The sequence below is a fragment of the Perca flavescens genome, chromosome 13 (assembly GCF_004354835.1).
Source record: "Perca flavescens isolate YP-PL-M2 chromosome 13, PFLA_1.0, whole genome shotgun sequence".
Taxonomy (NCBI): domain Eukaryota; kingdom Metazoa; phylum Chordata; class Actinopteri; order Perciformes; family Percidae; genus Perca; species Perca flavescens.
The window spans coordinates 25,971-48,723 of NC_041343.1; the positions used below are offsets into that span (position 1 = coordinate 25,971).

Below are 22,753 nucleotides of genomic sequence, written 5' to 3' on the forward strand. Positions count from 1 at the left end.
TTGTTAAGTACATAATTCCATATGTGTTCATTCATAGTTTTGATGCCTTCAGTGAGAATCTACAATGTAAATAGTCATGAAAATAAAAAGGAAACGCATTGAATGAGAAGGTGTGTCCAAACTTTATATATATATATATAGACACACACACATATAGACACACACCCTCACACCCACACACACCCACACCCTCGCACCCACCCACACCCTAACCTTAACACACGCACCCACACCCAGACCCGCACCCACACACACACACACCCGCACCCACACCCGCACCCACACACACACCCACACCTGCACCCACACACCCAGACGCACACACCCACACGCACCCGCACCCACACAAGCACCCACAACCACACACACACACACACACACACACAGACAGACACACACACAAATAAGACATGCTCTTAGAGGGGCGCAAAAATAGGAAATATTTCTTTTTTTAAGTGTGTTTTTATTATTATTTCTTATGTTTCTTTATTAATTTAATTGATTAAAACCCTTGTCTTGTCTATTTCAACACTTTTTAACTTTGCTTTTTACACCTGGAGCCACGCACAAGGCTAAAAACCACGCGGACGCGTGCGAAATGCGTAATTGTCGAGCAAGTAAAACCATACATATGTCTCCTCGCTCTGCGCCTTTAATTCTCAACATGACAAGTAGCCATGTGCTCGGGACGATGGTAAACAACGGCCTTTGACTGACAGGCGTTGGGAAAAGAGGGGGCGAAGGGGGCGAAAGGGTGGCGATCGTTCCAATTTCGCTGGGCAAAAATCGGGAAAAATAGAAGCCGGGGCCCCCGGCGCCGGCTGTCGCGCGGCCGGGGCCCGCCGGCACCAGGCGGGCCCTCGCGGGCTTCCTTTTCGCCTCCGGGATAAGCTTCTTCTCCCTACCTGTTTCACATGGAAGATCCCGCCTCTCGAAGTCACTTGACTGTCATTTGCTCAAGTACATGTGAAACAGTCGAATGGGGTTGACTTGACCCACAGCCATTGGCCTGTTTCACTTAGCTTCTGTGCTGTGATTGGACAACCCGCCCCTTCCTCCACACCCCCAACGGTAACGTTCAACGTCATGTAGAACGTTCACTGTCATTGCCGGAGATTTTTTTTTCGACACCAACGGACATTTATTACAAGGTAAGACCAACGTTATTGTCTGTAAAGGGTGCAACAGTGTAAAAATATAGTTTTATATATTACAAAATAAGCAGTTAGCCGTTAAATTGCCAGCCAAAGGTAACGTAGTTAACGTAGTTAGCGTAGCGAAGTCAAGTCCGTCCGTCAATGAGCGTTGTGAAGCCCGTCAATACGAGTCCGGTTCTCGGTGAAATGTGTTCCAAATAACATGGCAACTATTGTGTTAAGTCGTTGTGATATAGTACTACTAATGTGTGCAGTCGAAATTTAAAGTTTAATTACGCTTTAGATGTTTTACACATAAATCGCCATTAGCATGTTAGCTAGCGAATTGAAGCACGTCAATGCCAATCCTGGTCTCGGTTGTCGGTGAAATGTGTTCAAAATAATATTCCGACTATCGTGTTAAGTCGTTGTGATATATCGTCACTGTGTCCACGTTCGGACACCACTTGCTGCTATTGGCCATATCCGGACACTTCCGACGTCACGCGCTTTCCGGTCTTTTCGCGGTACTTTGAATTTTCAATCGCCCAAAAATGTAAGTATAATTGATTTATACCCATCAAACAATCTATGTATGAAATTTCGTATATGTACACGGACATTTACATGTCTATTTAGTATATGAAAGTGACTTTGATGAGGGAAAGTAGTAAAAACGCTTGGGCGACGCTCGGGCGGCGATCTTTCGCTCTACAAAGTTTATTATTTTTACTGTACTGCTGATATGATTTAGCGTTAGCATGAGTATGCATTTTTTGCTAGCTTTAACACGACTCTGTCTAGGCAGTACGCTTGTCCATAAGCCCAGCAACATCACGTTTATTCATGTATTAGCTAACTATCATCTAACTGCATGTGTGTGAGAGAGAGGGGATATTGTGTTAAAAGCCAGTAGTGGCTCTTGCTATTGGTAAATGTGGTTATAACGTTATAGCTAGATTAACCTCCAATATAATGCATTTATAAGCTAGCTAGGTTGACAAAAATGTAATGTGTTTTGGATCTCAACGTTTGTAACTTAGCAACTCTTGTGTGGTTTATGTGCTTGGCTGAAAAGATAAAGAAAGTGAGTCAGAAAAGAATAAGGAATAAGAGAGACAGAAGCAGAGAAGATAAAAAAGAGGAACAGTAGAAAACAAGGTAGGCAGTGTGTATGTGTGTGTGTGTGTGTCTCTCTCTCTGTGTGTGTGTGAGTGTGTGTGTGTGTGTGTGTGAGTGTGAGAGAATTGTATTTCCTTTACAGGAGCATCAAGCCCAAAGAAAAAGTAGATATAGAAATTGCCACTTTGGTTGAAGGTAAGTATTTTTGTGTCTATGTAATGTGGCAATTTATAGATTTTGTCAACCTTATTATTAAACAAGACATGACATGCCTAACCTAATTTTGAATTTTAATGTATTTCTAACAAGAATGTATGTGCATTTGCAGATGCCCAACATCAGGCAGATGAGGAAGAGGGAGAGGAAGACCAAAAAATGGACCCAAGAGGCAATGGACCAGGCCAAGCAGGAGGTGGAAGCAGGCAGGCTCTCTCTACGGCAGGCAGCCATGAGGTTTGGGGTCCCTAAGTCCAGCCTGAGTGACCGAGTCAGCGGAAGAGTGGCCTCCGATTTTTCCATCACCCATGCAGACGAAGACTCCCTGGTGGAGTACTGTCTGTACTCTGCTCTGCATGGGTTTCCGCTGACAAAGCCTCAGGTCCTGGCCCACGCTCTGGCCATCTACAACCTCCGCCACCAGGATGCGCAGAGGACCGCGCTTGGCCAGACGTGGTGGATAAACTTCAGGGAACGGCAAAAAGATCGCCTAACATCCAGGACCCCAGACTTCATTGACCAAGGGAGGGCATCCTGTGCTAAGAGGGGGCCCATAGAAGACTATTTCCGGCTCCTCACCACCACCCTGGAGGAGCATGTGCTGAGGGAGAAACCCCGTCAGATTTATAACTGTGACGAGACGGGGTTTCAGCTGGAAACCAACAGACGGCAAGTCATCGTGCCCCGGGGGACCAAGCATGCATACAGGCAGGCCCAGGGAACAAGGGAGCACATCACCGTCCTGGCCTGCCTGAACGCGGTTGGGAGGATATCCCCCATTTATCATCTACAAGGGGGATATCCAGGGGCCCCTACAATAAAGTAGGAGTTCCCAATGCCCCACGGGAAGTCGCAGGCAGGGTACATAGACAGTGAGCTGTTCAGGAAGTGGTTTGTCGGGCACTTCCTGAAGTTTGCCACCCAGGAGCGCCCGCTGCTGCTGTTAATGGACAGCCACATGTCCCACCTGGATCCAGAGCTTGTCCGGACGGCACAGAGGGAGGGGGTCATTCTCCTTTGCCTGCCACCACATACGTCTCACATCCTTCAGCCACTGGATGTGAGTTTCTTCGGACCCTTGAAGGCAGATTTCTCTGGTGTTACAGGAGATCTGTCGGCAGTGAACCACTCCTTCATGGTTTCCAAGAAGGAGTTTTCAAGGGTCTTAAGGGACTCATACCAGAGGGTGAAGGATCGGGGGCTTGTGGTGGCTGGGTTTAGGAAGAGTGGCCTTTACCCTCTGGACCCGATGGCCATTGACTGGTCACGGGTCATGCCGTCCAGGCGTGGGACCTCCTCACCACCTCCACCAACCCCATCGGCATCTTCCTGGGCTGGGCCTGATGTTACCCACCCCATAACACCCTCACCTCCACCACAGAGTCCACCTACCCACCCCATAACACCCCACCCCCACCACAGAGTCCACCTACCCACCCCATAACACCCCCACCCCCACCACAGAGTCCACCTACCCACCCCATAACACCCCCACCCCAAAGTCAACCAGCCCCTATCCTTCATCCCCAGAATCCACCAGCCAATCCCTACCTCACCCATCCCCTGGTAACATCAGGCCGGATAACAGTAGATCTGGCCCACCTCCTGGCCGAAATAAACTACAACAAAAGCACTGGCAAGGTCAGGAGGAATATCACCAAGGCCAGGATACTGACAGCCCAGGAGATGTCCGACACCATCGAGGAGGTGGAGGACCGTGCTGCAAGGCAGGAGGCCCAAGCTCTGGCCAGAAGAGACCGAGAGCAGCAGCGGGCCAGAGACACCAGCCCGGCAGCCACTTCCTCTACCCTGCCTAGCGGCTCCCGCCCCAGCCGCAGAAGAACTTGGCCCCTCGGGCTGCACCAGCAACCAGCTCCGGCATTTCCATCGCCCGGTCCCTCAGCACCCTCTGCCCCCTCTTGTGCCTCCCACGGTTCCCAGCTGCCTGCCACCAGCGGCAGACCATCCCGGACGAGCCTGCCTGCAGAGGGACACCACCACCCTCCATCTCCTGGTCAGCAAATTATATCAATCAGTCAAAATACTTGTATTAAACCTTGTTATAATAATAAAATATTATTATTCTTTTAGAGCCTTCCACATCGGGTGCAGGATTGGGCCGCCGAGGGTCCACTTCTTCCTCTCCCTCCCACTGTAAATACTTAATATAATCTGTTAAAAACAAGCAAGATTTATATTTATGTTAGTGACATTAGCCATGGTGAAAAGTAAACAAAACATTTTTATTTATACAGCAAAAAAAGAACCAGCTCCTCCTCCTCCCTGTCTGTTGGGCCCACGACATCCACCGGTAGTGTACTCAATGTTAACGGTCTTTGCATGCCAATTATTATTATTATATTATATATATTCTTAAAACACTTTTCTTTTTGTGAGTAGGTCACACCGCTGCAAAGAGGAGACTGGAGTCGACAGTCTGGCGGTGTGGCCGGTGCAGGGAACCCGAACCTCCAGAGGCTCCAGAGGGATTGGTGTCGTGGGTCCAGTGTGACAACTGCCACAAGTGGTTTCACACCACTTGTGTCAGCTGGGAGGAGGATGAGCTGAACAATAATGAATTTTGGTGTTTTTGGTGCTCAGATGTTTAATTTATTTGTATTTATTTATTTATTTTAAATGTTTTGTCTGTTTGTATTGTTATTAAATATAATTTTTGAACAATTATGAACACTTTTTTTTTTACTATAAATCTTAGTATAATAGTATTTTATTGCATGCATATATATATATATATATATATATATATATATATATATATATATATATATATATATAAAATGTATGTATGTTGCTTATTTTCATGCAATAGTTGTAAGATATCGAAAATGAGAATTGGTAATTTAACAAAACATCCAGTAGGTGGTGCTATAGGCTAAAAATGGAAGTTAAGATGCTTTTATTGCACAATTCAGAGTTGTCATTTTATTGTGAAGGACGGAAGTATCATCCCGGAAGTTTTGACAGCACTGCAGCAACTTAATACCTCCGAAAACCCAGCAGCGGCCAATGTTTACAGCTAGGAGATAGGGGTGTCCGGTTATGGCCAAGGGTAGCGTACGGCTAATTCAGCGGTGTTCGCGGACTTTAGCCAACTCTTATAAAGTAAAACCTTAAGTAAATTGTTAAAACAATATACCGTTAGAAAGGTGACAACTTACACTTTAGTTTAACACCATTAAATTAACTGAAAACATTAATAGATCATTTATATTCCTATCATAACAGATATTGTGATAGAACGTTAGCCAATAAGTGTCCGAACGTGGACACAGTGACGCTAGTACTACTAATGTGTGCAGTCGAAATTTAAAGTTTAATTAAGCTTTAGATGTTTTACACATAAATCGCCATTAGCATGCAGCCTACTGTATTTATTACGCAGTAATACATTTATTTAATCTTTTGATCAGACTACATGGTTATCTTCCTTATATCCTGTAGATGTAGTTACTACAGTTTGGAGTCGAAATTCCAAGTGTAAATATGGTTTTAATGTGTAAACAGGACACCTGTTGTTTAATGTATTGTTAATGTATTATACTGTGATTAGGATGTAAACAGTTCATGTGTATTAGTATGTAAAGCTATTACTGTGTATACCCATGTGTATTAGTATGTGAACACATTACTGTGCATACCCATGTGTATTAGTAAATTATTAGTGTAATTATTAGTGTAATTATAGTATAATTATTAGTGTAAATCCTTAATAAATCCCACAATGGGGAAATTCACACTGTTGTAGCAGCAAGGGGATAAGATGAAAAGTAGCCTAGAAGACAATATAATTAAAGAGAGTGATTATTAAATAGTAAAATCTATTTACAGTAATTTCACAGTCACATGTTGTATTGTATGTTTCATCAGCTGTGTGTGTGTGTGTGTGTGTGTGTGTGTGTGTGTGTGTGTGTGTGTGTGTGTGTGTGTGTGTGTTGTCCATTTCATATCTTGTCTTTCTAGAAAAATGGAGCCCATTTTCAGATTCAATGAACCTTTAATGAAAGAGCTGGCCCTGCGGCCCTCTAAGGAGGTGCTGACCTTCAACCGAAGGAGGCCCCTGCCACTGCCCTGGTCAAGAGCCCAGATCAGGTGCAGTCTGAGGCGAGAGATCGGGTGAGAAGGATGGGAGGTGACCCTGCTGATCACCGGCAGGTGCTGGCCGAGAGCGAGCTGCAGTTCGGCCAGTACAGGGGACTGTCATTCAGGTGGTTGCTCGGCAATGATGTGGGATACGCCGCGACAATCATCGTGTCCCACGAGGGAGAGAGAGAGAAAGGGGGCATGAGTCTGCAGAGTGCCCTCATGGTCCACAAGGACGCCCTCGTCTCCTATGCCAGGCTGTTCCCGTTGATGGTGGCAGCCATCGACAGGCGTAGGATGCTCGAGGGCAGCCCCGAGACCATGAGGGGCCTGGACGACACGCTGGTGGGGTTTGGTCATCACCGTGACCTCACCTACAAGGCCCTGTACGAGTCATCGGACCACCAGCGGTCATCGTAAGTGTGTGTGTGTGTCTGTGTGTGTGTGCGTCTGTTTGTCTCTGACTTTTTACCCATTGCTCTTCTGCTCTCTTTGTAGCTATGTAAATTTTGTGAGGAAGGTAAAAGTCAAGTCCGAAGTGTCCATGTTGGCGGACCTAAAAAAATATGTGCTGGCCCGGGATGCAGAGAAAGCAGCCCTGGTGGCAGCTCGGAAGGCAGCTGAGGCAGCACACCCGCCCCTGGACGCCGGTGAACCATCAGACGCTGACCTGCTTGCTGTTGCCATGGAGGTGGAACCGGGCGGGGATGCTCCTCCAGCTGCGTCCCCCGTCTCTCTGTCACAGCCACCACAGCGTCCACTTGCCAGAGACACCTCTGGGGAGAGGTCAGCCCCCGGCGCACAGGTATGCTTAGCAAAATATACTGATAAAGCACTCGAGTAAAAGGAATGAGTTAATTTAAGTAAAAGTTACTCAGTTACATAAAAAAACCTGTAAAACGGGATCTCTCCCATGTAATAAAAATAGGACAAATAAAAAACTATTTGGTTTTTCATTAAAGAAACTCGTCTAAACAAATGTATACACGTGTAATAACATGTAAAATAAACTTCTAACTTGTAAAAGTAACTGCATGGCTGCTGTGCCACCTTCAGTTCCTCCCACGTGGCTGGAGGCAGACGCTCCCCGAGGAGCAGCACGACTGGGTGGGCCGGGCGCTGTTCAGGAGGGCACCCAGCGGGCAGGGCGGCGTCCTCACCACAGAACTCCGCCTCTGGTGGCATCCACCAGGCCCCGGCCCCTCTACACCCAGCGCCCCGCCACAGCCCACCCCTTCTTCCAGCGCCCCTTCTTTCTGTGGGTCCCCTACAGCAGTGGTTCCCAACCTTTTTTCCTTGGCGCCCCCCCTACTCATGTCTAAGAAAAGCTGAGCCCCCCCACCCGAAACCGAAGTTGAGGTAACTCTCGAGATAGAGCCTCTCTTTCTTTTTTGATACAGAGGAGTTATCAGCACTGTTTCTCCGCCATGTTTCATTCATAAAATAGTGATGCCGTGGCGGCAGGAAAATTGAGGATACAACAAAATATATAGTTTTCATACAGACTTTTGTATACATTAGATATTCTAGTGTATTATAATTTGTTTAACATGTGCAAAACATTTTTTTTTACCTCAACCTCAAACCAGATAAAGACTCGCGCCCCCCCTGTGATCTTTGCCGCCCCCCCTGGGGGTGCCCGGACCCCAGGTTGGGAACCACTGCCCTACAGGATGTGGACATACCGCCTCCGCTGCCCCGTCGCCGCCTGTGGGGGCAAGCTTGCGGGCGCTGGCCTCTACAAAACAGTGAGGAGGGTCTTGGACAGGAGCGGCTGGTATTTCATGGGCACGGAGTACCTGGAATGCAGCTCCTGTCACAAGCGGGTGCCAGGCTGGTCGCAGGACATCTTGGAACAGCTGGATATTGCTCATCGTGAGGAGTTTCCTGCTGTTCTCACGTACAAGTAAGTCATGTAAACAGTAACGGTAAGGGCCGTTTCACATTGTACGCCGCGTAACGCCTGCGCCAGCATGCCAGCTGTGTAGATTATTGTTTTAATTTAAATCATTCAGGTTTGTTTTAGCTATGTGAAATCAACATATGTCTCCACTGAAATACAACACAATCCTATGTTACATTTTTCTCAGTAACTTTGGTGCATTTGTCAAATCTTAATTGCATTTGCACAACAGCGAGTGCATTTCTTAAAACAATTGGTGTAAACTGCACCGCAGTGACTGACCTGAAAAATCATGTATGTTGCTGGAAATCTTTTATGTGTCCAAAGCAAGTATTTATACCAATGAATCAAACTGACAACCTTAAGCCATTGTTTGTACCAAGATAGCGCAAAACTGCTTTTGTGTTGTTGTCCACATTTAACAGTTCACTCTGTAAGTATAGTGTAATGAACAATGCACATGAAAGGGAGCACTATTCCCTATGTGACAAAGTTACACATTATTGTCATCTCTGATCTGAGAAATGCACCAAAGCAACTGAGAAGAACTGCAGCCTACTGTTGTTGTGAGCTGAAAACCAAATACCAAGTCGATTATACAGCTCAATACAGGTATTTGTAGGATGTATTTGTATTGTTTATAAAGGAAAATTATAATTTATACTCTTTATTGATCCCCAATGGGGAAATTACAATTTACGCTTGGTTTTTATTACACAATAATAATATTATATATATTATATCATATGTATGTTTATATGATGTGAAATATGTTTGCACTTATTGACACAAGTCATGTTCATTTTCATTGAAGGCCACCTGTAGGTATATAGGTAGGTAGGCTATTCTGGCCTTTACACAGAACAACTACCCATTTCCAAATGTGTAAGCTCCAGTTATGGAGGAATTAATTGCACATATGCATTAAACAAAGTGTTTTCCAGAGAATGAATGATGCATGTGTGAATGTAGGCTCATATCTTAGCTTTATTGTACCTAACTGCAATGACACATAGCGTTGAAATGCAACAGTTTATTTAGAAATGAAAACAATCCACACATCATCTATTTAGAGGTAATGTTTTTTCTGTGATTTTCCCCAGTAACCTCCGATTGCCTCTTTTTTTTCCCTCCCAGGCTGTCCTGCGACCGAGCGGTGATAGGGCTCATGAAGGAGCGCACTTTGGGCAACAGTGCGTCTCGCCTCCGTGCCTCTCTGGTGGAGCAGCACACCAAAGAGTGGATGGCGCGGTCGATGCTCTACCTTTCTGTGCTCCGCAAGCTTCTAGCACCGGGCGCGACGCTGCCGCTGGCGGGGGTGTCGCTTCCACCCATGCACCCGGTGCCCACTGCGCTCTGGCTCATAAATGTCTACGTGAGGGAAGCCTTGTCGAGGCTGGACGAGACACGAGCCAGAGTGACTTCCATCTTTGGTGATCTTTTAAAGATGGACTCCACCAAGAAGGTACGTTTTGTTATCCGCCACAGCGTGCCGTGTACCCAGTGTAACGTTTGTTTCGCCATGCGTCTAAATGTTGCTGTGTTGCTGTGTCATCACACAGATCACCAAAAAGCTTGCGGGCGGTGCCGCTGGAACGGCTGCCTGGGTCACCAATGTCGGCAACGAGTACGGGCAGGTGCTCATGTCTGTCCTCACCGCAGCAGAGGGGGACGGACTTGTCGACATGGCAGCCGGACTGATGAGGCGGTACCGCTTAGCCGGGAAGGCCCCTCCAAAGGTCCTGTACGTGGACCGAGACTGCTGTGTCGCCGCGGGAACGTCTGCAGTCCATCAGATGTTCCACGAGTGGCACGAGCTGGTCGTCAGGCTGGACGTGTGGCACCTCATGCGGCGCCGCCAGAGGGGTGACCACCGACAGCCACCAGTTTACTGGCCTCTTCATGGCGAGGCTTTCTTCGCCATGTTCGAGTGGGATGCCGGAGATGTGTCCCGCCTGAAAGAGGCCAAGCAGTCAGAGGAGGGGGGGACGTCCAGAAGGTGAAGCTGTCGGCCAAGGAGCTCGCCCGTCACTGCCGGCGCCGCACCAGGGGGGCAGCGGAGACGGAGCGGCTCCTCCAGGAGGTGCTGGACGCCTTCTGGGACATGACGGACACCATGAGCGTCCCCTTGATTGACCGCGCCCGCATGGAGGAGATCTGGAGCACGCAGCGCCGCCACCTCGACTGCATCCAGGACCCAGAGGGGGTGGAGCTGTACACCCAGACGGGGGAGCTCACCAAGGGCGGAGTGAAGCTTCCCGTCTTCCGGTGCGGACGCGGCTCCACTTCCCTGGAATCGTTCCACCTGCACCTGTGCCGCTTCATCCCAGGTAAGTGCATGTGTGGTTTACAACACAACTCACTAAGTTTCATGCATTTCTGTGGTTATTTCTCCTCACACTAATTGTGTTGCATTATTTCTGCTCAGGGCAATCTGCAAGTGACGTGCACTTCCAGGTGTACCTGCTGGAGGGACTGGTGCGGTGGAATGAGAACCGTGGCAGGGCGGCAGTCGAGGGAGGACAGAGGTCGGCGCTGCGTTGCTACAGCACCCAGCTGCAGCACAGCTTCGACCAGCTGACCCAGGAGCTTCTTGGGCTCACGCTGGTCGACACTTACACCCAGCCCAGGGAGTACACAGGTAATTTGCCTTGAGGTTTATGTCACTCTGTCGGCGTCTGTCAGTTAGCCCTGTGAAAAGCTGCTATAGATATACTTCAAGGTTAAGACGACATTGGTGCAATACTATTGCAATTTGTATGTGTTTTGTATCTCCTCTTTTATACCTTTTTATACTGTATGTTGTGTTATATGGAGCTGTGTCTGCAATAAAGCTTTATATATTTAACATCTGTGTCTCTGTGCGTGTGTTTGTGTGTGTGTGTATGCACAGGGGAACTCATCGGGGTGGAGTACCTCTACTCCCAGACCAGCGCTGTGCTGCAGCAGGACCTCGGCGATCCTGACGCTCCGGGAGGGACTGCTGAGGAGGAGGCGTGGGGGGGAAGTGACGAGGGGTTCGAGGAGGAAGAAGAGGAGGAGGAGGAGCCAGAGGAGATTCGTCTCCTAGAGCACCACAGCGCTCTCCTCCAGTCCGCAAACCTCGCCCGCCCCCCTGTATCCCACGCTGATCCGATGGAGGTGCAGCAGGCTGAGGAAGAGGAAGAGGACGTTCTCGGGCCAGACGGTCGTGGCGGCTACCAGCACGTCGTGGCCCTGGCCCAGGCCCTTGTGAAACTGTGCCACCGACGTTACGTCACTCCCCGACAAGCCACAGAGATCACTGCTCTCTGGCAGAATCTGTCGGATTGGGACAAGGTGCCGGTGAAATTCACCCCCATGCACAAGGACCGGCGTGACCAGGGCCGATTCAAGACCTCGCATCGGCACGCTCACATGCGTGAGGACAGTGTGAAGCGGTAAGCAGTCACAATTCATTTCCAAGTCTTGTTTGGTTCTTGTCCTGTCAGTCACTTACTCTCTCTCTATCTCTCTGTGTGTGTGTCTATGTAGTGCGGTCCTGGGCCAGGGGGCGGGAGCGGCGCGGTCTCCGAGCGTCTCCAGGCTAGTGGAGGCTGTGCTGTTGGACCTCAGCATCCTCCACTGCAGCGACAGCAAGACGATCGCTGGGGTCCGTATTCATCGCTGGGGTGCCGTCATGGGGGATTACAACATTATAAAAGAAAACATTTATAGTTGTGCAGCCCTCAAGGCGAGCACCTGCATCCAGCTGTTTGAAGTGAATCAGCGGACCCTGACGGCATGGTAAGACCTGGGGGCTATTGCCCAAAACCAAGATAATCTCCTGACCAGGCTAACAGCCAGGATTTATTAATCCTGCTGCCTGCTGCCTTTTCTGTTCACTCAGCAGTGGTTTTACCCTCTTGCTATCAGCCTGTATTAAAATCCAACAGGTGCATATTGCTGTTCATTATTATAGTTGTGACCATTATTTTTCACAATTATTCATGTGACAGTCATTGTTGTATGAAGACTGCTGTTCATATTGTTGTTATAAGTCTGATGAATATATTACTGCAGTTGTTGCAATAATTAGAAATTAAATAACTGATGAATATACTGTGTTACATTCATGTTTACAGTGTGCATTACATTTATCACTTAATTATCATTATACTACTAGTCTTCTGCTCACTTTTAAGGCAAATAGTGCAACTGCTCATTTGTGCAAATAATTAGCCTAACTTCTTGAATGGTATGGCAGTTTCAATTTTCAATTAACAGCAGTGGTCAGTAAATGTGTGGGTGTGTTGTAGTGGAAGTTTCCTGTTGCAGCAGGGGTAAAGTTTTCAAAGTGTAGTTAAGTGAAACAAATAAGACAGTTGGAACTAAACAAAGTTTAGGTTTTTGTATTTTATTAAAAAGATATATTTGCAAATATAGGAGCAACATGATTTCACAAAGGGCACAGCAGCCCAGTGTGGAGTCAGTTCCTCAAATGAGTGAACACCAGGCTTATATGCATCTTCAGAGTGACAGCACACACGCACTTGGAATATTATGACGCTACAATTTTTACAGGCAATCTGATACACATGAAGACAATCAGAGAATTGCAAGAGACATCTCGGGGGCAGTTTCGCCTCCTCCTCCTCCCTGTACGACTTTCACCCCCCCAGTTACATCTCAAACGACATGGGAAAACTCAGAGATAGTTTTAGGGTGACCTTGTAGACCCTATCTGTTCAGAGAGACAGTGCTCACATAATGTTCCAGACTGCATGTCTAATAAAGTTAGAATCAAAATCTACATGTGGGAAATGAGATAAACTCTTTCAGCATTTGTGAGAGAATTAAAGTAGAAATAAAACATAAAAATATAAGGAATTATGCCTAAATGCAATTTTTCCCAGTACACTGTCATGATTACTAATGTGCCTTTGTTACATTTGGTTTTCTCAGGCACAACAAAAGGAGCAAGAACCAGATGAGGGACATCATCGCTATAGCGGTCCCAGGCCCCAGCGCGCCCCAGACAGCAGCGGAGCCCCTGCCTGCCCCACGGACTCTGCTGCAGCAGTCTGAGCAGCCAGACCAGCCTCTCCAGCACCGCCTGCCAGCGGACGCCTCTGGTCTGGCTGCCACCATTAGAGGGCCGCTTGCCCCTGAGCTCTATGACCTCCTCGCAGACAGCTCCCCCACTGCCACTGCCTCCTCCTCCTCCTCCTCCGCTAAACCACAAACCTCCACCAGTGCCAGCGCGGACGCCGGCACAGCCCCATCCACCAGTGCCAGCACGGACGCCACCCCCTCCACTTCCACAGCCGCCGCCACAGTCTCAAGGACCACCGCCTGGAGGCGCAAGCTCCAGGAAGAAAAGGAACGGCGTGCCCAGGAGCTGGGAGAACACCTCAAACCAGCAAGGAAGGTCTCCCACTTTAACTGCAGGCGCTGTGGCCAACCCAAGACCAGGGAGTTTGGCCACACGCGTTATAAATAGGAGACCTTCTGCTCCCGGGCTGACGACAAAGGGAGGACTGTGGAGCAGTGGCTGGCAGAGGTGAAGGGGCAGAGGTAAGGTTCCCTCCCCCTCCCTGAGCAGCGAACAGTGATGCCCCCTTCTCCCCCTTTAAAGGCACCCACACGCTCCACACAGCTCTCCCTCTCTGAGCGAACATGTGTGTGTGTGTCTGTCTGTCTGTGTGTGTGTGTGTGTGTGTGTGTGTGTGTGTGTGTGTGTGTGTGTGTGGTGTAAGCACCGCTCCCTCCCTTTTGGAAGGGAGGATTTGTAAATATTGTGTATATAGTTGTTTCAATTGTTTTAAATATTGATAGTAGTGTATATAGTTCCCAATTGTTTTAAATATTGATAGTAGTGTATATAGATCACAATTGTTTTAAATATTGATAGTAGTGTGTATATAGTAGTGTGTGTGTATATAGTTGTTTCAATTGTTGTTTTAAATACACTTTTCTTTTTTTAAACCAATGGTTTCTCCTGCTTCTTTCTGCCTTTAAGAAATTAAACAAAATATGGGGAGACTAGGAGGTCATGTTAGGGGTGCCTGATATCACTAAATCCTCAGTAACAGTCACAAAATACATCATTCAATTCAATTTTATTTATAGTATGAAATCATAACAGTTAGTTATCTCAGGACACCTTACAGATAGAGTAGGTCTACACTGTAAATCCGAACGTTCAAAGTCCTTAAATAGATTAAGTAGTGTATACTCAAAGTTTTAGAAAAATTTCTACTAACTTAATTTTTTCAAGTTGGTGTAACATGTTCTTCCTTAACTTAAAAACATAACTTAGGTACAACTTAATAGAATTGAGTAATAACATACTAAGAATGATAAAGTCCTGCACTGTTAATTTTAACAAGTTGACTTTACTTAAAAAATGTATGCAAACTCATTGCCTTGAAAAAAGTAAGTTCAATGAACTTAGTAATGGTAAATTAGTGCAGCTTAATTGTTCTGAGTAAACAATACTTAATAAACTTACATTTTTTAAGTGAACACAGCTTGTTTATTCTGAGTAAGTAACACTCAATAAGCTTATACTTGTTAAGTGAAGACAACTTGTTTATTTTAAGTAAATGATGCTTAATTAGCTCAAGGTTTTGAAGTTAATGCAGCTTGCTTTTTTTAAGTAAATACTTAATTAGCTCACATTTTTTAAGTGAGCACTACTTAAAGGTATTGTGGAGGATTTTCCCAAATTTTAGGAAAGAACCGCCCTCTGTACTTTTTGAAAAAATGCACATGCGCAACACTCTGCCTGCTCCCGAGAGGGAACGCCTATTAAACGTGTGCACGAGAGTGCACTGTTTACAAGTTGCTGTCGGCATGGCTCATACAAGCCTACTTTCCAAAAGAAGATTTGCACTTTTTCACAAATTGAGATGTTTACCGTGTGTGCGCGGTGCGTGACTTGTGCCAGGGCTAGCATCGCTAATCATAGCTTACATCAACTTTTACTAGCAGTGATTTTAAATGGTCTTGATGATCCACCCGGAAAAAGAAAATCCTCCACTATACCTTTAATGCTACTGACTTGTTTTCCGGTTCAGTTTACAGACTGAAAATGACTATACAAGTAGCATATACATCTATTTAAAAAAAATCTATCTAGAAGAATGAAATGAGAAGGTTGTTTTAGATGAATCACATCATTTCTTCATTTTTAATTATCTGGCATTTGCATATAAAACCACCCTGCCATATAACATATTTATAGTATTTATATTGTTTAAAATAGGGATGATTTAAAAAATAAACTCACAAAAAAAATGTATATAGCACATGTTAAAATACAATAAAATCTCAAATTGCTTCACCAAATAAGTAAAATCATAATAAATTAATTGCAATCAGCAAATGGTCTGAAATGCATTAGACATTAGTGGAGGACAAAATGTATATATTGTATTTATTTTTTGTTTTTTTATGGTCATCAGTTTAATGTAGCCTGTATATTTTTTTAATTTTATTTAAGCAGCTGCAGGGATAATTTTGTATGGCAAATTAATCTCTGATTCAACGTGAACAGAAGGTGGCGCTAATTTGCATACTACACTGATTCCTTACCGCTCTTTGGAAAAACACAGAAGAAGAAAAGTTTGAACAACGCAGCAAGGCGGGATGCAACAGACAGTAGGCTTGCAGAAAGTTACTACCTACGGAGCAGCACTGGACTTACTGTAAGTTTTGAATGTTAACATTCCTTCACTTTTACTTCTTTTATACATGTTTTTATGTGTTTGTCCCACAGAGCGTAGACCTTCTCCAAGCCCCCGCCCTTTACTGGCTTATCACAGTAGTCTTGTTGGGAGTGGCAACTTGTTATATATATATAGAGTTAGCCACTTAGCGTGACCACTAACGTTACACAATCCAGCAGCACGACTTGCGACCTAGCTACCACTCCCAGACTCACTGAAGAATTGTACAACGGATGAACGAGTCAACTGCCCGTGCCCGCCCACTTGTGTTGCGTCGGTTTTAAAACAAACGACCCTGCTGGAGGCAAGCTGCTTTTTATTACAAAGATGAATAAAGTAAAAACCCTTAACAGTAAAGCTTTGGTTTGTAGAAACGGCATTATTGATGATTAACCATGCAGTAAGGTTAAAGTGTGGCTGCTTTTCTTTACAGTAATGTTAATTTTGCTTAATGGCTTTAGTAACTTGACACTTTGGGGCTCAAATGAAAAGATCATTAACAGGGAACATTTATAAATGGAAGTATTTATGATTTGACACTCTTTGAATGCTTTTAATTGTTCAGTTTCATATCAGTTTATGCCTTTGCATCTTGCTGTTCCAGTTTTAAGAAGTTAAGGAAGATAACTGGAGATGTTACCAGGTAATTCAATTAATGTGAATTCTTCTATCACCCCCCTCTAAATACCAATAACTTAAATTGTTTTTTTTTCTCAGACTATGTTTAAGTGTGGTAACCCTAAATCATATGCACTCCCACATACACATATCATTGTTTTTTCTACTTGAAGATGATGGAGACCATATTTCCCCTACGCCGACAGACCATAGTGATGTCCTGCCCACCAGTGAACGACCTCATGGACCTCTGGCCTGCTCTCAAAATAGAGTCTGAGGTAATATGGATCAGCTCTCTCTTTTAAAGTGAAAACTGTGATTCTTACTCATTTGGCCAATATTTTTGCTTTATAAATGTGTGCAAGATTCTTCAAATTGAACTGTTTTTTTTAATAAATGTTGTTGCTGTATTCTCCTCTGGCTGTTATTTCTATGTAGTTGCATGCAGAGTTCCAGCGGATTACAAATCAGAACCTGCCCAACACGTGCTATGCTGAGCTTGACCGCCATCTTCCTCTAATGATGACCTTATTCGGCCAGAAGGCACCAATAACTGGGAAGACAGCAGATGCTCTGGCTGAAATTTAAAAAATCCCCGATTAACAGGTAAATAGATTTTTACACATTTCATAGCCTGAATCAGTGGAACATTGAACAGGTTCAATGATTCAAATGAGATTTGTGAATTTTGCAATTAGTCCACTTTGTGTTTGCCATTTGTCTGATTGCGTTAAAGATGTTAACAGGTTATTTGTGGACATATGTTCTGATTGGTCTGTTTTAAAATCAGCTTTGTTCTGTAAACTCTTAAGTATATACAATTCTGTTTTTATCTGAATAGGAAATCCATGACATCCACACCAAGCGCACTACTGTTCTCCACGCCCTTCCTGTGTATCTGCGCAAGGACGTCTCTGGATTTTTAAGAACCTGCACGGTGAGTCTCCTTAAGTCACTAACAGATTCTACTGTGTATTATCTAAATTGTTCATCTAAATACTTACTACAAAGGAACTGTATTGGCATTTTATTCAATGTTCAGTAAAACATTTTCTTGTAAATGTCCTTGGTTTCAGTTAACACTTAGATTATCTGGTAATTTGGCTAATTCATACTGTATGTGCAGAAAATTGATCTTATGTTTTTCAACTCTTACAATGAGACCCAGGTCTCTTTTGTAAAAGATGTACTGGATTTCAATGGGACTTGGTTAAAGAAAGACAAATTATGTCATCTGTTCTGTTCCATGTGTTAGTTTGTGATTAGTATCTCTTTTTTCATTCATTCAGGATGAGTCCGATGAGCCAGAGCTTGATGGTGTTTGCAGTGGGCTTCATTACTTTCATCAGTGACTATGACGCAAGTCCAGTTCACTACCACCCTGTGAGAATCACTGTCATCATTGAAAGGGATGCCGTGGTCAGCCTCCCCAGACTTGGCGATGCCTTCCTGGTAATCTGTGGAGTGATCTATGCACTACACCTCAGCTATCCCAAAGAACTGACCAACACTTTTGAATTCACTTAAAAGATTTAACTTTGTCTAGAAAGTGGTAAACTATCCCCGAGGTTGCAGACCCTCAAGAATGAATTAATGATGTAGAAACTCATCTGAAAAAAGGCTGCAGGGTAAAGCATTATAAAAGGCTAGTTCAACGTTAGCTCCTTTTGTCTAAATAATGCCTCAGAAAGTTACTGCACTACTGGAGGTGTTCAGCCAATAGGCCCAAACTACACAATATTCCTTTGTTCTCATTAATATAATGCAAAAGTAACGCTAATGTTTTGTATGTTTTAATGTTTTTCTTAACCATTGTGACCCACATTTCACTGTGCATTTGATACTGGTTATGTAAAACATTTACATTTTAGAGTTTTAAGTGAAAATGTTCTTAAACTCTATAGAATTTTTGAAATTTCATCCAAATTGCTGCCCTGTTGCCTTACTCAGGAATTAGCAAGGAAGGCAAAAGCAGTGTTTTTTCTTTTATAGCTGTAACGAACAATAATTTCATTTTGGTATTATTGTTTTTGATTACTCCGACTATTTTCCTGACTATCTGATTAGTTGTCTGGTCAATATCAGAAATTTATGATAAATATTTATTTCCTAGGGCCTTAAAGAAATATGCCTACTTATTGGGACTTATTCACCGTATCCCCCAGAGTTAGATAAGTCCATACATACCCTTCTCATCTCCGTGCGTGTCGTAATTCTGTCTGACGCACCCACCGCTAGCCTAGCTTAGCACAGATCCTGGAGGTAACTGGCTCCATCTATGCTCCTAATAAGTGACAAATAACGCCAACATTTTCCCATTTACATGTTGTGATTTGTATAGTCAAAGCGTGTACGAATAACAAGGTCACATGAGACACAGCCATCTTCTAACCGTATGCATACTGGGAACTATATTCTCAGAAGGCAAAGCACTGCTATTTGGGCGGAGTGATTTGCTTGCAGAACTCTAGGTGAACTCTCTGCTCCTCACCACAGGGCTTCTCAGGTGCAAATCACTCTGCAGAAGTAGCAGTGCTTCGCCCTTTCTGAGAATATAGTTCTCAGTATGCATATGGTTAGAAAATGTCTGTGTCTTATGTGATCTTATTTGTACACGCTGTGCCTATACAAATCATGTGCTAAGCTAGGCTAGCGGTGGGTGCGTCAGACAGAGTTATGACACGCACGGAGATGAGAAGGGTATGTATGGACTTATCTATCGCTGGGGGATACAGGGAATAAGACAAAGTCCCAATAAGTTGGCGTGTTCCTTTTAAGTGACCAGGAACACATTTGGAAGGATAGAATCAGAAAATTTTGAGTTTTTCTTCTTAAAAATCTCTCTTAAATTTATTTATTTAATATACAATTTCTTTAAGTATATTTTAAAAATATTTTTTTATTTTAATTTATAAATGTTTATTTATTTTTCTATTTCATTTTAACATTTAACTGTTCAAAAGCAGACGTTCATGACTTTTAGATATATTAAGTTAGTTAAAAAAAAGTTTTGAGTCACATGGTGTTGTTGTGTACTTATTTTCTAAATTTCTGTGAAGTTATTCCTGTGGTTTGAAAACTCAAAACTGTAAGTCATAATAACTGAAAATAATTTGAGTTCTGGTAACTTATTCGGGTTTACAGCGTACTATAAATATGTTAAATGGCAGGTTGGTCTTCTATGTGAATGCCAGATAATTAAAAATAAAGAAATTATGTGATTCATCTAAAACAACCTTCTCATTTCATTCTTTTAGATAGATTTTTTTAAATAGATGTATATGCTACTTGTATAGTCATTTTCAGTCTGTAAACTGAACCAGAAAACAAGTCAGTAGTATTAAGTAGTGCTCACTTAAAAAATGTGAGCTAATTAATTATTTACTCAGAAAAAGCAAGCTGCATTAACTTAAAAACCATGAGCTAATTAAGTGTCATTTACTTAAAATAAACAAGTTGTCTTCACTTAACAAGTATAAGCTTATTGAGTGTTACTTACTCAGAATAAACAAGCTGTGTTCACTTAGAAAATGTAAGTTTATTAAGTATTGTTTACTCAGAACAATAAAGTTGCACTAATTTACCATTACTAAGTTCATTGAACTTACTTTTTTCAAGGCAATGAGTTTCCATACATTTTTTAAGTAAAGTCAACTTGTTGAAATTTACAGTGCAGGACTTTATCATTCTTAGTATGTTATTACTCAATTCTATTAAGTTGTACCTAAGTTATGTTTTTAAGTTAAGGAAGAACATGTTACACCAACTTGAAAAAATTAAGTTAGTAGAAATTTTTCTAAAACCACATTATAATTCTCTATAATTTCTTTAAAAAGGTAAGCTGAGGCTTTATCCTTTCTTTAAATAAATATTAAACAGCTTTATTACAGTGTTTACAAAAGACAAGTTATTACTATACAAACAGTAATTAATAGATGGAAAAGACAAAAACAACCAACCAAACTAAACAAAAACTCAAACTAATGACCAAACAAGTGCTAATGTGTGTATATGCAAATGCTCCTTCCTTCCTGCTTGCAACAACAGTGGGGGTTGACAGGAAGGTGTGGCTGCAAGGTGTTCAGTCCGCCCTCTTCCAAGAGAGGTTTCAAAAAAGCAGTTAAGTCCATTCATTCAAGCATTTCAGTTGGACAGGATGGAAGGCAGAAAAGCAACACGTAAAACCAAACGTGTGGTTCAATTGCATCTGTGTTTCTAAGTATTATGTACCTTGACTAACAGAGTTCTTTATTGCATTTTAAGTGGACTATCAGCAGCCTCCAGAGCCGGCAGCACAGCCAGCCGCCGCCGCAGCACAGCCAGTGCCGGGGACCAGAAAGAAGCCCACCAGAAAGAAGCCCACCCGTTGTACCCTTCACAGGAGGAAGATGAGGACACAACAGGACAAACAACTCCTCCAAGGAAAGCCACAGCAGCAGCACAACCCCAGTGACCCCTGCAACTTCTGTGGTGAAGCACGCACTGTGGATGGCGGGCACGCCTACGTCAATAATAATAATAATAATACATAAGTTTTATATAGCGCTTTACATGGAACTCAAAGACGCTTTACAAACAAAAGAAAGAAACAAACAAACAAACAAACAAACAAACAAGATAAGTAAATTATGGATAGGCCAATTGAAACAAGTGAGTTTTGAGCAGTTTTTTATAGGTGTTCAGTGAGTCCGAGTTTCTGATGTGGATGGGGAGTGAGTTCCAGAGGGTGGGGGCAGCTGAGTTCGGTGGGTTGATTTGGTGATGGGTTTGAGGAGGTTTAAGTCTGCTGAGCAAAGGCATCTGGAGGGGCGATGGTGCTGTAAGAGGTCTGTAAGGTATGGAGGGGCCAGATTATTGAGAGCTTTGTAGGTGGTGAGAAGAACTTTGTAATGGATGCGCTGTTGTACAGGGAGCCAGTGAAGCTGTTGAAGGACAGGGGTGATGTTTTGTCTTGAACCGATGTGGGTGAGGAGGCGAGAAGCAGAGTTTTGAACGTATTGCAGTTTTTGTAAGACAGATGAAGGGAGACCATATAGGAGGCTGTTGCAGTAGTCAAGTCTTGATGTAATAAATGCATGGATGAGAGTTTCTGCAGCAGATGTCGAGAGGGTGGGGCGAAGACGAGCAATGTTACGTAGGTGGAAAAAGGCAGTTTTGGTGATATGACGGATATGGGGCTTAAAAGTGAGTGTGGGGTCAAAAATGATACCAAGATTTCGGATCTGGAGTGAGGTGTTGACTGTATGTCCAGCAATGGAGAGAGCGAAATCTTGGGAGGAGGCGAGTAGTGATTTTGGACCAATGATGATGATTTCAGATTTGTTGTAGTTGAGTTTAAGGAAATTGGCAGTCATCCAGGGTTTTATTGCAGAGAGGCATTTTGTGATGGTTGATACTGTGGCAGGAGTGATGGATCTAGTGCTGAGGTATAGTTGTGTGTCGTCTGCGTAACTGTGGAATTTGAGTCCATGATTTTGAATGATAAGTCCAAGGGGAAGCATATACAGGATAAACAGAAGAGGACCTAGCACTGAACCTTGAGGGACTCTGTGATTGACCGGTATGGTATGGGACGTACAGTTGTTGATGGATATGAATTGAGATCTGTTGGTGAGGTAGGAGGTGAACCAGGAGAGCGCTGAACCAGAGATGCCCAGCATTTTTAGACGTTGTAGAAGGATGGAGTGGTCAGTGGTGTCGAAAGCGGCAGAGAGGTCAAGTAGGATGAGAATAGAGAGGGAACCAGAGTCAGAAGCAAGCAGGAGGTCAAGGGGCTGTTCTTCTGCGCTGTGGATGAGGACGCACAGTTCAACAGTGGACCAGGGAGCTTGGCTGGCCAGCTCTGTGGCCAGCCAAAGCAAAAAGACTATGGCCACAGCCAGCATGGGGGGGAGAACTTCTGCGCTCTCTACGAAGGGAAGACTGTGGAGCTGTGGCTGGCTGAGAGAAGGGCAAAGAAATAGTAA

The 22,753-nt window shown here is 44.1% G+C and overlaps 2 protein-coding genes across 2 annotated transcripts; both read left to right on the forward strand.

The window, feature by feature from the left end:
- The first annotated feature begins 2,411 nt into the window (after nt 1–2,411).
- On the forward strand, nt 2,412–3,300 carry LOC114566898 (uncharacterized). Its single transcript, XM_028595738.1, has 2 exons — nt 2,412–2,453; nt 2,587–3,300. Exon 2 carries the CDS (start codon nt 2,587–2,589, stop codon nt 3,298–3,300), a length of 714 nt encoding a protein of 237 aa, XP_028451539.1. The 5' UTR covers nt 2,412–2,453.
- Nucleotides 3,301–8,248: 4,948 nt separating this feature from the next.
- On the forward strand, nt 8,249–10,481 carry LOC114566902 (uncharacterized). Its single transcript, XM_028595742.1, has 3 exons — nt 8,249–8,481; nt 9,616–9,943; nt 10,041–10,481. The coding sequence occupies exons 1-3, from the start codon at nt 8,249–8,251 to the stop codon at nt 10,479–10,481; spliced, it is 1,002 nt and encodes a 333-aa protein (XP_028451543.1).
- Nucleotides 10,482–22,753: the final 12,272 nt, after the last annotated feature.

Bases quoted from the DNA above. Each gene is read 5' to 3' on its own strand.
- LOC114566898 (XM_028595738.1), top strand. From the start codon at position 2,587: ATGCCCAACATCAGGCAGATGAGGAAGAGGGAGAGGAAGACCAAAAAA.
- LOC114566902 (XM_028595742.1), top strand. From the start codon at position 8,249: ATGTGGACATACCGCCTCCGCTGCCCCGTCGCCGCCTGTGGGGGCAAG. The intron at 8,482-9,615 runs GTAAGTCATGTA...TTTCCCTCCCAG, and splicing joins CCTGCTGTTCTCACGTACAA to GCTGTCCTGCGACCGAGCGG. The intron at 9,944-10,040 runs GTACGTTTTGTT...GTCATCACACAG, and splicing joins AGATGGACTCCACCAAGAAG to ATCACCAAAAAGCTTGCGGG.